This window comes from Hipposideros armiger, unplaced genomic scaffold (assembly GCF_001890085.2).
Source record: "Hipposideros armiger isolate ML-2016 unplaced genomic scaffold, ASM189008v1 scaffold_28, whole genome shotgun sequence".
NCBI lineage: Eukaryota > Metazoa > Chordata > Mammalia > Chiroptera > Hipposideridae > Hipposideros > Hipposideros armiger.
In genome coordinates, this window is record NW_017731378.1 from 6,402,622 (window position 1) to 6,417,832 (window position 15,211).

At 40.4% G+C, this 15,211-nt stretch overlaps 1 protein-coding gene across 1 annotated transcript in view; it reads left to right on the forward strand.

Annotated features, from left to right (window-relative positions):
• The window catches only part of SORCS3 (sortilin related VPS10 domain containing receptor 3), a gene marked incomplete at its 3' end in the record, with an annotated part of 397,797 nt that overhangs the window by 349,899 nt on the left and 32,687 nt on the right, over nt 1–15,211 (forward strand). Inside the window, exon 5 of the mRNA XM_019636290.1 lies at nt 6,741–6,814. Coding sequence (XP_019491835.1) covers nt 6,741–6,814 — 74 coding nt within the window. The remainder of the gene's footprint in view (nt 1–6,740; nt 6,815–15,211) is intronic.

The window sequence follows — 15,211 nt, forward strand, 5'->3', positions numbered from 1 at the left end:
GAAATCTTCTAGAAGGGAAGAAAAAGGTTGCTTTCTACAAATAATGGCATGACTGGTGAATGCCTATATCTTTTTAAATAAATATCTTTGTAGATGCCTTGTATCTTCCAGGGGCAAAAGAAGGTGGCTGCTGAGGACAGAAGCTCTGATGTACCCAGAGCTTTAAGGGACATTGGGAGGGATTGTCTCCACCAGTTATCCAGAGAGAAGTTCTCTGGAGAATATCGGAGGAAGGAACCAGAGGCACATGTTGTGAAGGACTGTTTGCTGCTCTGTGACCCTGGTTTCTCTCCTGCCCACCACAAACACTGCCACAGCCCAGGGCATTCTCCCTGCAGCCCCACAGAGCTCAGCCAAGCCCTCCCATTCCCTCTGTGGCTACCAAGGAAATTGGTACAGAGACCTTCTTATTTTGAGGAGAAACCAGCCTCATTTTCTTTGAAAGACAAAATCACCAGACCACAATTCAGCAGAATGCTACCTAAACTCCACAGGTTTTGGAAAAAAACAAAACAAAACAAAACACCAGGGCAGTTATACAGTAAGTTTGAATTTGCCTACAGGGGGCAGCTTTTAGAGAAATGCATTCCAAACCATCTTTCCCTCCACCTGGGAGACCTGCTGGCTCTAGGGAACCTGGCTGGGACACCAAAAGCTGCCATAAAAATGTGCATTTTGTTGCCTTTTCTGATTATGTCCGGTTGCTGCCATATAGTTATTATGAATTCACATTTATTCTTACTTTTTTTGTTTTTAGCTGAGCCATCCTGCCACCTGGTGGCAGCTCAGTGGCAGCTCAGCTTAGGATGGGACTTGAACTGCTGTTGCTCAGAGCTCGCACTCTTGAGCTAGCTCTTAACCAACTGAGCCACTTGGTCGGCCCCACATTTATTCTTAAAAAATATCCTTAGGGGTGTGGTGAAAACACATAGGATAGAGAAATACTGGCAAATGAGAGTTTGGCTTTTAACCACAGATTCAAAAGTCTGGCCCTAAACCAGACTGTGCCTTATAACTAAATGCCTAGGAGTGAAGAAAAGCAGCAGAGTAATGTAGCAAGACCTATCATTATTACTTCTGATGGTCAGTGTAAGATGTTTATATTAGTTTCCTAGGTCTGCTGTAACAACATACCATGAATTGGGTGACTTAGAACAACAGGAATTTATTGTGCCACAATACCGGAGGCTAGGAATCCAAAATAAATGCATTGGCAAGATCATTCTCCCGCTGAAACCTATAGGAGACCCCTTTCTTCCCTTTCTCCTGGCTTTTAATGATATTCCAGCACTCTTTGACATCCCTTGGCTTGTGGATACATCACTGCAACCCACTGTCTTCACGTGGCCTTCCCTCTGTGCCTGTCTATGTGTCCACATTTCTCCTTAAGAGAATGTCAGCCATGTTGGATGAGGGCCCACTTTGATCTCATTTTAACTTGATTACCTCTGCAAAGACCTTATTTTTAAATAAGGTCACTTTCTAAGATACTGGGGGTATCTTAACATATCATTTTGGTGGACACCATTCATCCCATATCCTCTTAACTGCAATCATATTATTCTTTGAACTTTAGCTTTTCAGATACAACTTGTTCTTCCTGTGGAATATTATTACATTGATTAAATTGCCTCTTTAGTTCTTCAGCTATCAGATGCTTTTCCCTGGCAGGCTGATGTAATTAGGGAACTAATAACTGAATCAATAAGGAAAAGAGCATGTTCTTTCATATTTGCCAGCTGTTCTGATGATTCATTTAGGGCTGTGTGTGTGTGTGTTTCTACTGAGTATGTGCTTGTTAAGAGATATGAGACCATGGCATACAGTGGAGAAGGGGAAGGAGAGGATCTGGGTTGCTCTCTAACCAAAGTCCAGGAATGACGTCTAGACAGGGAGGGGGCATCATGAGGTAGGATATGGAGGAGAACATGGTCTCGTACATGTTACTTTGTATTAAAAAAAATGTTTTCAAAGACATTTATTGTTTGGAAAGTACACTTTATTTTAATGTGGCATGAAACCTGTGTGATTGAAGCCAGGCAGGACAGTATAAAAACTATGTGAGCTAATCCACTGCCTGTCCAAGGAAGGATGCCCCACTATCCACAATCATCTCTGTGAAATAAGATTTTGTGGAAGACCCCACATTGCCTTGTTTAATTCCAGTTCTCTCATGAAAAGAATTGGAATTGGAATTCTTGGCCTTTTAAAAGGTAGTCTAAGAGGTAAATATAATGTATGTATTATAATTAGAAAATGATTATTAAAGTATAAGTTAAAAAATATGGGCTTGTATCACTATTAAAATATAACACATATCCATTGTAAAAACATCTGAAAATGATCGTAAGCTTTAAAAAGTATAAAAGTTACCCATAATCCCACAATTCAGCAATAACAACTGCTAATATTTTGGCATATTTTTTCTAATATGTTTCAAGTTTTTGCAATACTACTTTAAATAAAGTTGGTGTCAATATATGCATGTTTTGTTATATATTTTAAAATAAATATCATGAACATTTTCGTATCATTCAGTACTCTTCTAACACTTACTATTGGATGGTTGTCTATATGCTTTCTTAGTTCAGTGCTTAAAGCCTAGCAGTTGCTTGATACATTTTAGTGAATGAATGAATGAATGAATGAAGAAAAGGATGAGCAAACGTATGAATTGAGAGGCTGCAAAGATCCAGCTCTTGGTCAAATAAAATTTGTTTCAGACTCAGCAACTTCCTGTAGATTGAGAGACTAGGTAGCTAACCCAGGGCCCTTAATGAATAGGAGCCTGTTCTCTGTTCGTCTGAATCAGCCTCGAGGCAGAGAATTCAATTTAATTTTTCTCCCATCAGTCAAACTGAAGAGCTGAAAAAGCAAAACCAGAGACAAGAGAGGCAGGAGGTGGAACAGGCTTGGATGAGGAGATCAGCAGCTGATCTCTTGTTCTTTCTCTGTTAGGGAGAGCACGAGGTGAGAGGAGCCATGCTTCTCCCAAGGGTGGGTACCAACAGGAGCTGTGGTGGATGGCATCCTGCCACTACCGCCATCCTCTGGGATGGAAGGACTGATCATTTCTCTGGAGGACTGGGACTCCCACAGTGTCAATGTGACCTTCATGATTTTTCCCTGGCCTGTCTCTAGAGTTTGCAGCAAAGGACGGCACGATCATGCTGGGTTTTAGTTGAAGGAATTTGGGGCCCTGTTTGCTAAGATTGGAATCAGGGCAAACAACTGGGTTATAGAAGGCTCCAACCAAAATCTCTTCTGTATTTAATTGGGAAACACCTATCTTCAGTCTGAGCATCTGGCCCTCAGACAGCTGCCATGGGAAGGAGAGTGACCCATTCCTTAAAACTACATGGAAAACTCAATCCTTGCAATAAAATACATGGATATGTCCTTCTCAGTGGGACAGTCTGGTCCTCACATAACCTTTCCTTTCTCTAGCCCTCACCGATATAAATGTACATATGGATAGAGATAGAACTATCTACAGATGGATGGATGGATGGATGGATAGAAAGAGAAATAAATGAATAAATAGACAATTTCCACCTCCTTTTGGACAGTAACAGTCATCAGAAACCTCCTTCCTCTGCAAAGCTCCCCCACAAGCTGAGCTCAAGACTTTGGCCATGTTGATACCTTCGTCGTTATTGTCTCCTCCACCCAGTAAGATCTCTGTCCATCTTCTCTCCTGTCCACACCACTTATCTCCAAAGGCCTAGCTCAAGATGTATCTCTCCAGAAAGCCTCACTGTTCCATTTCTACCCCTGTTAATCTTGCCCATTTCTCAACTTGTAGAGCTTTAGCCTTCATCCCAATTTCCCCCTTTACGTGGTGTACCACTATGTCTTTTTGGATGGTCAGCAGTTACCCATTTTTGCTGCTTGAAGAATTGGATGTGGTTGTGTGTGCTCTGTAATTTAATGGTGTAGAGTCAGTATTGTTTTATTCACTGAGCTGGTAAAGAAAGAAAGGGACTGAGAGTGATGAGGAATAGTGTTGCCTATTTTTCGGGTGCAGAGTTGGGCACACATAGTAGTTAGTACTTACCCATGGAGTGAAGGCGCATTTTGGATAAATATGGTGAGAGTTGGTGTAGAGTTGGTGTGGTATAGCATAAACTTGCCATCAGCTAAATCAGAGACGACATCCTTGTTTTCCATATAGTTGCTGTAGTAGCCGCTTTGTAGAACAAAGTGTTAATATCTTAATCTTATCAACTAAGAATGCAAATATATCTCCTTAACTACTTTATCAACTATTGTTTTTTAGCTGAGCCATCCTGCCACCTGTTGGCAGCTCAGTGGCAGCTCAGCTTGGGATGGGACTCGAACCGCTGTTGCTCAGAGCTTACACTCTTGAGCTAGCTCTTAACCAACTGAGCCACTCGGCTGGCCCTTATCAACTATTTTGAGTATTAATACAGTATATGTAGAAATATCACACACAGACACACACACTTCATTTACTGGACACAAAGAGATATGTAGTTTATAGTGCCTATGTTCAATAAATATTTGCTGAATTAGATTGAAATGGGCCAAAACATTTCCAAGCCCCTCAAAGCTTTTTTGGAAATCACCAGAAGTTCATTCAAAAATTATTTTTATATGGGTTGTAAGATTATGGACTCACAACTAAATAGCAAGGTTACCTGTAGTGTGGTGTGGTGTGCCAGACAGTGCCTCCCTACAGATGCGCAGCTACTGGGGATGTGATTACAGGAATGTGCTTCACTTGACCCCATTTCTATAAATTTGGGGCCACCTACTCTATTTTTCTCAATTTCTCTACCTATAGGAATTTGTGGGAGAAACACAAACATGGTGGAATCTTCATTTTAAACTAGGTACCATGATTCTGTGGAGGGAGAGTTCAGCTAGACATCAGAAAAATTAAGTCCTAGTTCCTCTAACCAAAACTTAACTTCTCTAAGACGGGGTTTCATTTACTATGAAAGAGGTTTGTGCGTTCACCTGTTATGTGCCAGGCATGGTATAACCACTGATACATAAAGGTGAATAAGGCATGACCCCTACCTCTCTCTGACTAACAGTCTAACATGGTAGCAGGGAGGCATGTCAGTCAGTGATGGCATAGCATGCACAGCTTCTCAGAGGCAGACAGTAAAAATAGTGGGGGCACCACATGGTGTGAGTGGGTAACTCTGTCTGGTTGGACCATAGAATCCTTGGGAGCAGGAGTTTAAGTTAGTGATAGATGTCCTGCCTTTCTTTCAGTGTCTTTGTAAGGCTCAAATGAATGTGAAAGAGCAACATGGTTGAATTATTATTATTATTATTATTATTATTATTATTATTATTATTATTATTTTATTATCACATTCAGATGTTGAATCCAGGCATTCAGTTGAAAATAAACCTGATACTCCTGGCCAGTCTTTTCTAGTGATGCTGGCTTTCCCGTATGTGTTGTTACAAAGGGGTCAGTCTCGACATCCATAAAATAAGTGAATGTGGGTCCTGAGTCTATTAGCTACGCAGAGGGTTCTGTTTTATTTTTTCAAAGTTCTGGGCTCTTCTGGAATTCTTTCTCATTCCATGTGCTGCTCTCCATCCTTCCTTGCTTGTTTGAATTATTGATTTATGCAGCAGGTATTTGGTGAACACTTTACATGTATTCAAGGTATACCAACACAGCTAAATAATACAGACAAATCTGAAACACATAACTGTATATTACCCTGTGCTAAGTGCTCAATGGAAACAAAAGATGGGTACAGTGACTTGAGAAAGAAGGAAGATGAATGGGCTACAGTGGTCAGAGCTGGCTTTGGACAGGAGGCCACACTCGTGCAGGCCCTGCATGGATGAGTGGTTTTTACGAGGCATAAAAGTGGCCTTATCTTTGCCATCTTGCAAAGGCATGGCTGTGTAACTGAGCCTGGTGTCTTTCATTGAGATTATCTGTAGAAGCAATAAGACAAGAAACTGAAAGAGCCCAATATTTTGCATAGAATGTTGGTCAGATACCAGCTGACATCCCATTTTTCCTCTGAGCACAGAATCTATCTCTTCCTTATCTTGATGTCCACCAGAGCACCTTACATGTAGGAGTTGTTCATGAAATACTTTAAAAAAATATTTTTTAAATGTATTAGTAAAATCATATAGGTTTCAAGTGTACATTTTTACAATACATCCTCTATATATTGCATTGTATATTCGCCATCCAGAGTCAGTTCTCCTTCCATCACCATATATTTGACACCCTTTACTTTCTTCTACTATTCCTCTCTCCCCTTACTCTCTGGTAACCACTAAACTATTGCCTGTGTCTATGATTTTTTGTTTGTTTGTTTGCCGTGTTCATTCATTGCTTTCAATACTTTTAAAGTAAATGCTGCCAAATTGTTTTAGATGTAGCTAAAGACTTTCATGGACTTTAGGGGAAAAAAAAGATATACTTTAACTAAAAGTTTTACCCCTAAAAGAGAGAATGATGGATGACATCAGAAATGGATTTGTACTCAGCTCACATACATCAGTCGATTAGATATATATCAAGCACCTGTTTGGTGCTAGAAGGCCTGATGATGATAAAACATAGCACAATCATATTCATAATTTTTTATCTGGATAAAACAGATGCCTGCTTGGGTGTATCAGGCACTCTGGTGTATTGGAATGTTCTTCTCCAGGGGGAAGACCCATGTATCCATGTTGAAAGTGCCCCTCGATGCTTATGCTCTCCTCACTTCATTGTTTTGCAGCTCTACAGCTCCATGGACTTTGGGAGACGGTGGCAACTCATGCATGAACGCATCACCCCCAACAGGTTTTACTGGTAAGCCCCATCCACAGACTCACCTCCCTCTTGGTTAAAGAATGGTCGGACAGCATAGCACTCTGGGCAATTCGTGGACACCTTCATCACTTGAAGGCACATGGCTTCTAGCCCTTTTCTACTCTAATTGTGCTTTGTGGACCAGCAGCATCAACATCACCTGAGAACCTTCTAGAATCTTAGGCAAAACTTGCTGATCAGGAACCTGCATGTAATATGGTCCCCGGTGATTTAATGTGGACATTAAAGTTTTGGAAGCACTGGGCTACAGAGCTCAATGAGACAGTCATGGTCAGGTGTTCTTAGCTATATACTAATCTCACTTCTTTTTGAAAAACTATATATTGTCCATACCTATTCTAAAAAGCAGTATATCCTAAAATGTACTATGAAGAACACTAGTTCCACAAAACTTCTCCTTTCATAAGTGCTTCTGTGGTCAGCTAATTTTAGGTCCTGATTATCAAGCTCTACCCTCCTGAAGACTTAGGATGTGTTGGGGTATTCAAGAGTCTGGGGGAGCCTGCCGAACTTTAAGTCACCAACTCTTATTTCACTACAGAATCTTTTTCTTGTGTCAACAGGATAAAACAGATAAAAGCTTTAGAACAACTTCTGTGGAGCACATCTTGAAAAAAATCCTTTCATAAAAATGAATGCATGTTCCAAATGGAAAAGTAACCCTCTCCCAATCAGAAAGTGTTTTCATTAATCGGGTTCCTTTACACATGCATACTCTTTTACCTTGGTTGTCACAAGGTAACACTTGTGTTTAGTATAATGTTATCTCTTACTCTTTCTTACTGTAACATGAACTGCTTCCTACTTGTGTCTTGCTTTTATATCAGGAGATCTAAAGGTCAAAGGAATAGAGCTTAGGAAGCATGCACCAAGGTGTAGACCATAATTCATCACATGCTTAATATAAAACAAAAACAAAATTCACAATGCATGAAAGTAGTACCTATTCCTAGTCTCTTTTTGAATGCCTCAATTTTATTTCCTTACAAAGTCACGAGATGGCCATTTATGTCCTACATGAGACAGGGGTGGTGTTTCAGGGAGGTGGTGATGAGTACCTTGGACAGATGCATGTCCATGCCAACATCTTTGGAAGCAGTGGCTTTACCTAGCACCCTCTGCACCCACCAACTAGATCCAGAATTAAAAATGATGATTTCTGAAGCACATTGTGAAAACCAACTCTGTTTCTTTTTTTTTAATGAAATAAATGATTTATTTTGCCAAAAGCACAATATAAGTTTAGCAAAATAGCTATTAATAAAATAGGTTTGGAAAAATAATTGTCAAAGAAATAATTAAAAGAATCAACTCTAAATGTAAAAAGTGTGTCTGACAATTACCCATTAACTTGGAATAATACTTAAAAATCTGGTTTTAGAAAGCCGTTTAGAGTATTGGGAGAGAAAAAGGATTTGGGACTATTATTGCTCTTGACTCAACATTTGGACTATCCCCAGTTATTTTGCTCTTCCAGGCCAACTATTACTTTGATGTGTAACTATTATCGCAATTAATATTTGGTCTACATTTGGAACTATTAGGATTTTTCAATAGACTAAGGCAGAAAAAGAAAATATTTGTTTCTCTGACATTCCAGCTATACAGCTACAGCCTTTTGCTCAGCTAATATGGACCAGTTTCTCACTGTGCCATTACTCAGAAGTCCCTCAAAAAGAAAAAAAAAAAAGCCATCTGTTATTCCTGGAACAAACTCTTGAGATGGTAAGGCAGTTTGCTAACTAGGAAGTCATGTTGATGGAGAAAGAAAGTACAATAGCCCAGATAAGGCTTGCCAATGTTTCTGAAGGAAATTAAAGAGTGGATGAGGGGCAGTGTTTTCCTACCTTTGAAAATGGCAAGAAGAGAACATTCTAGCTGCTGTCACCCCCCCCCCCTTGGTATAGCAGAACGGATAACCCCCGAGGTCCTGATCATTGTGTTTCACCCTCCTCCACTCTGTGCTTCTTTCACATATGCCCCCATGGGGAAATATAACTGTCAGCACCCATGCTGGCTGGCCAAGTGGTAGCTGAAAATCCCATTTTTGTGATGATCACTTCTTTGTTTCTGGTGTATAATTGCCATGATTATCCTTTTAGGTGTCATAGGAGTCACAGAGGAAGAGCAACTTTGTACATAGACCTTTTATTCCCCAATGACAGAATCTAAGGCTGTTGAAAGCTCTAAACCACTTATGTTGAAGAGACGTGGCCCACATGTGTTAGAAGTGGAGATACCCACTCGGCACCTCCTTGAGAAAAGACAAAGTGTGCGTTTCCCTGGGTGTACAGGATAGCTTTGGCTGAGACAAGCCCTCTTTAAGCTGTGGTCTTCTCATTGTGTAATGGGATCAATATTTTATAATACTTGTCAATTTCGTAATGTGATTGAAAGGACCAGGTATGATCAGCTGGACTCTTGGAAATTTCTTTTCTGCATTTCAGATTTATAATTTTAAGTTACGTATTTAAGTACAATGTTTATTAGCAGTTTTGAAGACCATGACACATAAGTGACTTGTCGGTTTTCTGGGGTGCAATTTGGAATCCCATGCATGGTGAGACGACCCAAGGACATCTAATAACAATTGAATGAGTTTAATTTTCTTCAGGCATCCACATCACAATCTAACTTTATAATCCTCTGCTCTTTGAGTCATAATTCTTATGAAGTCGTAAAAACAACAACAACAAAAATACAATTGACAACAAAACGTCTTAAAACTACTTCTTTGGGAGGGATGGCGCCGAGTGAAGTGGCATTAGGGACGGTGGGGAAGCACTAGGGGAAGAGCAGTATGCCAAAAGCAAGATATTGAAATGAAAAATGATGTCAAAAAGGCTTTTATCTGGTGGTATGTAGACAAATAGAGTGAACATGTGATTCATAAGCACTATTGCCCAAATATCGTTATTTGCAATTTAGAGGTTTGCATATGTCTAGCCAATAGATCCTCTCCCATGTCACCTTCAATGGATAGAAAGTAGCTGCCTGGGGGAGATTTGTGGGAAGAATGCTGTGATCCAGAAGTGATTTCTGTTAAGGGTGCAGGAGGAAGAACCGACCACATGCATGCCTCATGTTCTCTTTCTCATCTACGGTGATGGACGGTTGTAATGGCTGTGGATACACACTAGAAATTGTAAGGAGCTATCATTTTTAGCCCTTTCCTCCTTCGTGACCCTGTGAGTTATGCAGGGCATGGGGCCTAATATTCATTAACATCAATAATAAAATCTTTATTTAGAGATAAAAAATTTTTAAATGAATTCCAGATGTTTTGACTCTATCAAGCGAGGTCACCTAGGAATCCTACATGATGGAGTAAGTAGGCCATCAAACACATGCCCCAAGAATAGGATCGAAAACTCTTCCATATTGTGACCCTTTCACTCATTTGATACTAGTTAACAAGCAGATCATCAGGCCCATTTTATGCTCCCCATTCATCATCCCAACTGCTTTAACTATTAAATTTGCAGGAAGCACAACGGTGGAATAACTGTGCTAACATAATCCCTTTCTGGTCTCTGCTTGGGCAGAGCTATCATGGGAGAAAAGGCAAGGTTTTTTTTTGATTTTTTAATATCCTACTGAGCTGCAAATGAATAGTATTCCCACTCTTCCACTGGGGGATATTTAACAGGCATGTGCATTCTGCAGTGGGAGATTGTTTTCTTTGCACATCCAATGTGAATACTTGCTGCTGTTCACAGCTTTGCCTGTGTGGCCCCTCATCCTCCCTAGGTGTCCACCGTCTTCTGGCATCTTTTTCAATGAGTTCACAGGCATCCTAGGCTTTGCTGAGCTCTGTGTGTGGACTGGCATCTAAGTGCCTGCAGCCTCTGATGGCATTTGCTTGTATAGGATCTTGGAAGAGAGAGAATATCTCCAATATCTCTCCCATGTTTAATTATTCTCTCTCCTGAAAGACCAGGGTCTTTTTATTTCTCTTCCTTGTCATCACAGTAAGAGAATGTTCTGATAAAGTAATACACCCTAAAGTGTCACGGACTTAAATTCCTCCCCCTTTTCTGAGGTATTTGGACTGCAGCATGGAGTGGTCTTGAGAGTAAGCAGCCCTTGAAGAAGTCGGCAAATGGAGTAGAAATTCTAGATCAGCCTACTTTTGGGAGGACAGCGAAGGGGTTGCTCTTCTGAGCTGTTGTGAGTCTGGTTGCAGGCTGATGAGTGACTGGGACAGTCAGGAGGGGCTCCAGGTCTCTACTGCATTCGCCTAAGGTCAACCGACTAATTGTTGATTTGTAGGATGGTTATGCCAGCACCTTCTTTTCTGCTTTTCTGAAAGGCCATGTGTGAGGTTGGGAAGAACAGAAAAGCAAAGCATGTCCCTCCTGGTGTGTGTAGACAGGAGAGCCTAAGGAAATGTCTTTTAAAGGAGGAAGGGATGCTATGGAAAAAAAGAACAAACAGAAAGTCCTTTTGTTGAAGTCTTTCCTTTCGAATCTTTCATTGTTCTTTTTTTCCCAGCTTCTCTTTATATGCATCTGCTCTTTTATATGTAGCCTACACATATTACATGTGAATTTATATAATCATCCTTTTTCTCTTAACATTCGCCTAAACATATTACATGTGAATTTATATAATCAGCCTTTTTCTCTTAACATTCTATTATAACAATTTTTATGTTATTAGAATAACTCTTTATAACCATTATTTTTGCCTATGCAGCACTTTATTGTGTAAAGATACATACGTTTTACTGTCTTTTATTTTTATTGGACATTGAAAATTTTCACAATTTTCATTATCAGAAATATCAGTTTCATTACTGTTTTATGCATATTTCTTTAATACCTAGAATTGTTTTCTCAGACCAGTGTCCTAGGTAGCCCAGATTAAAACTTGATTGTGTTTTTCCCCATGTCTCAGCAGAGTGTCAAGTTTAAACGGTATGACCCAAATTCAACACCAAAAGCCTTTCAGAGCAATGTAGATTTTAACAATCATTTTTTGAAAGGGGTGGCACAGAAGCATTACATTGTACACAACACACAGCAAGTGTTCCTAACACTTCTTTGTCCATATCTGTGTCCCCAAAGTCCTGATCATCACAGTAGTTCATTTCTCCTTTTCCTTCTCTTACCATGTGCTCTCAGTCAGAGGTTTATTGTCTGCTGTGCATCCCCTTCCAGAGCCCTCTGCCCGACACCCACACCCTCCTCCCCAATATTATAGCTTTTCTTGTGTAGTAGGATCTACCCCCTCTCTTTACCTCTTCATCTATCAGTGCTACCCAACCCTCAGCAAATCACTGTAATATGTCTTAGATGTACTCACGTAGCCCTTACAACATTGAGGAGGGGGAATTTGTATTGTTAAGGTTTAATATTTTTGGTTTAATCACCACTAGAAGGGGAATAGGTACATCAAAATGTACATTTTGAGTATCTTTAATACCTATGATAAAAAATATTAACAAAGTTGTGTGCTAATATATATTCCCACATAGAGCATATGACAGTATCGGTCTATTTGTAATGGATATTTACTTCCTCCTTGTGGTGGGCAGCCTCTAAGGTGGCCCCTGATGAGCTGAGTCTTCTGGAGACCATGCCATTGTGTAGTCCCCTCCCTTTGAGTTTGGGCTTAATTTAGTGACTTGCTTCTAGTGAATAGAAGCTTCTAGTGAATGTAGCACCGGAGATGAGATGTCACGTCACAGATTTAGTTACAAGGGGACGATGGTTTTCTTCTTAGGTTTGCTCTCTTGTTTGCTTGGTCAAAGCAAACTCTCATGTGGTGAGCTTCCCTATGGAGAGGTCCATGTGGCAAGGCATTGAGGGGGGTCTCCAGCCAATAGTAAGTGAGGAACCAAGGCCCAATCCTGCCAACAATCATGAGTAATCTTGGAAGCAGATCTTTCTCTAGTCAAGCCTTCAGATGAGATGGAAGCCCTGGACAGCACAGCCCTTGTGAGAGACTTTGAGACAGAGGCAACAACGAAGTCATGTCCAGATTCCTACCCATACAAGCAGTGAGGCAATAAACATTTGTTGTTTTGAGCTGCTAAGTTTGATGGTAACTTGTCACCCAGAAATAGATAACAAGTACACTTCTCCATGGCCATTATTTTTTGCTTGTTTATATTTTGAACATAAAGTAACTGCTTCTGTCTTGGACCACTTCCTCCATTTTCTCTTCATTGATATCGACCCCAGATGGTGTATTTTGCTAATTGTTTGGGTCTGCTTTTACAGTAGGGAAATATCATGATGTCCTGATATTCCTGGCCTCCTGATGCTCAGGGCTCTATGGAGTTTGATGGTTGAGTAACCGACCTCAGATCCTTACCCTTAGATTGATTGAAGCTCATTTAATATAATGAGGTTGCCTGGTCTTGTTCTGTTCTGGTCTATTCTATTCTGATCTATTCTATTCCCATCCTACATTTGATGGCAGGATTGATTGCATTTTCTGAGAATATTGTTGATTCTGAATATGCGTGCCTGTCTGTGTTTGTGTATACACATGTGTGTAGACACACATTAGCCAAGTGTGTACTTGCCAATTTAGAGGAGTGCTAATTTCACTCAAGGTACAAAAATCCTTTGTGTCTGGGTCTTAGACTTACTCATCTCAGCCTGGTAGCAGCTGTGGGTGTGGAGGACATAGGACAGAGGTGCAGGAGGTGAAAATGGGGGATGATTATTTTGAGATAAAGTGACTGGTATGAACTCTTTTCCACATTTACCTCAATTTAAACTCTGTAGATCTCACATTTTCATGAATGCATTCTATGTTTTGCTGCAAAATTGGGCTCCATCTATTCAACCAGGAACTCATTTAGAATCTAGACTCGGGTTTCTGAAGAACCACGTGCCGAGTCATCCTTAGGCTGTTAATGCATTATCTACGACAGAGACAGAGTTAAGGAACAGGCAGAATGGCTTGAGATTGCTTCCTGGAAAATCAAGGCCTTTTCAAACAAAGTTAACATTATGGGATGTAATTCTGAGGCTGCTCTAAATATGCATGTAAAATTTTGCAAACACAGTCATTTGCAATCTCAAATAATGGGATTTAGGCATCGACCTGATATAAGGGATCAGATTTAGAGGCCCTTTGCAAACCAGGGTATGCCACAAATAATATTTAATTCAGCTCTCCCTTACATTTTTAAAATGGTGAAGCAATTTAAAAATACATTACATTCAAAATAATGCATGCAAGGTCAAAAGGGTCGAGATGTAAAATCTCAGCTTGCAAGCAGAAAACAGTTTCTATTTGCAGGTGGGGGCTGCCCATGCTGTATGTCTGGTTGCATCTTGGCCTTGGAAGAACTATCGTAGTGCTAAAAGCAAAATGCAGTGCTCAGAATTTACTCAGGGCCCTCTGCTAGTGCACTGAAGAAGACAGAATCCTCACATCCTTGGTTGAAATCAAGGTACACTGGACTCATGTGATAATTATGCTTAGCACATGTGACTTCTGTGAGGGAGGGGAAATAAGGAACCATATGTAGCTATGTACATAATGACTCCTTTGCTATGGAGAGAAGATGTTATATTTGATCCTGCCATGGGAAATCTGAAAAGATTTGTGTGTGTTAAACACAGGGTCAAAGATAGCCAATTCCACTCACTTAATCCAATATAACAAAAATCCCAAGATGGAAATAAAAACACATTCCTATCTCTTTCCCTAGCTTTTTGACTCCTATCTCCAGAATTAAAGACACATGGCTTCCAAATGCTTATTCCACTCAGATGATTATGAAGGATGTGAGAAATAGTCATTCAGCTCAGAGACAGTGGAATCTCATTGATATAAGTTTTCAGAGGGGAGCAAATGTGACTATTTTTACAGTGGGTAAGATTCCATCTAGGTACTGCTCTTTGAGGATGGGGTTAGGAGAGACCTCACATGGAGTAGCAAGTCTTACTGCCATAGTCTTTCTGAAACTCAGATTGCTCATTCAGGGCTGGCTGTTACATGAAGAAGTGGGGAGAGTGAGTGTATTGATAGTAACGAGTTACTCAGCAGCCTTATAACTAGGGAATAGGAGAAGTGGAGGGCCAGGGAGGTGTCTAAAGAGAGAAGAAAGCCAAGGATATGAGCTGATCAGCACAAGGAGAAAGCACCAAAATGACGGCTGGGAGGCTGTTCAAAATGTCGGTTGGATACAGGGTAGCAAGCAGGAGGAGTCATCTTTCTCCCTGAGGAAATCTAAGAGTGTTCTAATCCAGCTTGGGCTGGGTGTGTGTTAGTATGATTGGGCTGCCCTAACAAAAGACCATGGACCAGTGGCTTAAACAACACAAATTTATTTTCTCACTCTTTTGGAAGCTGGAAATCTGAGATAAGGGTGCCAACATGGCTGGTTTCTGGTGAAAGCTCTCTTCCTGG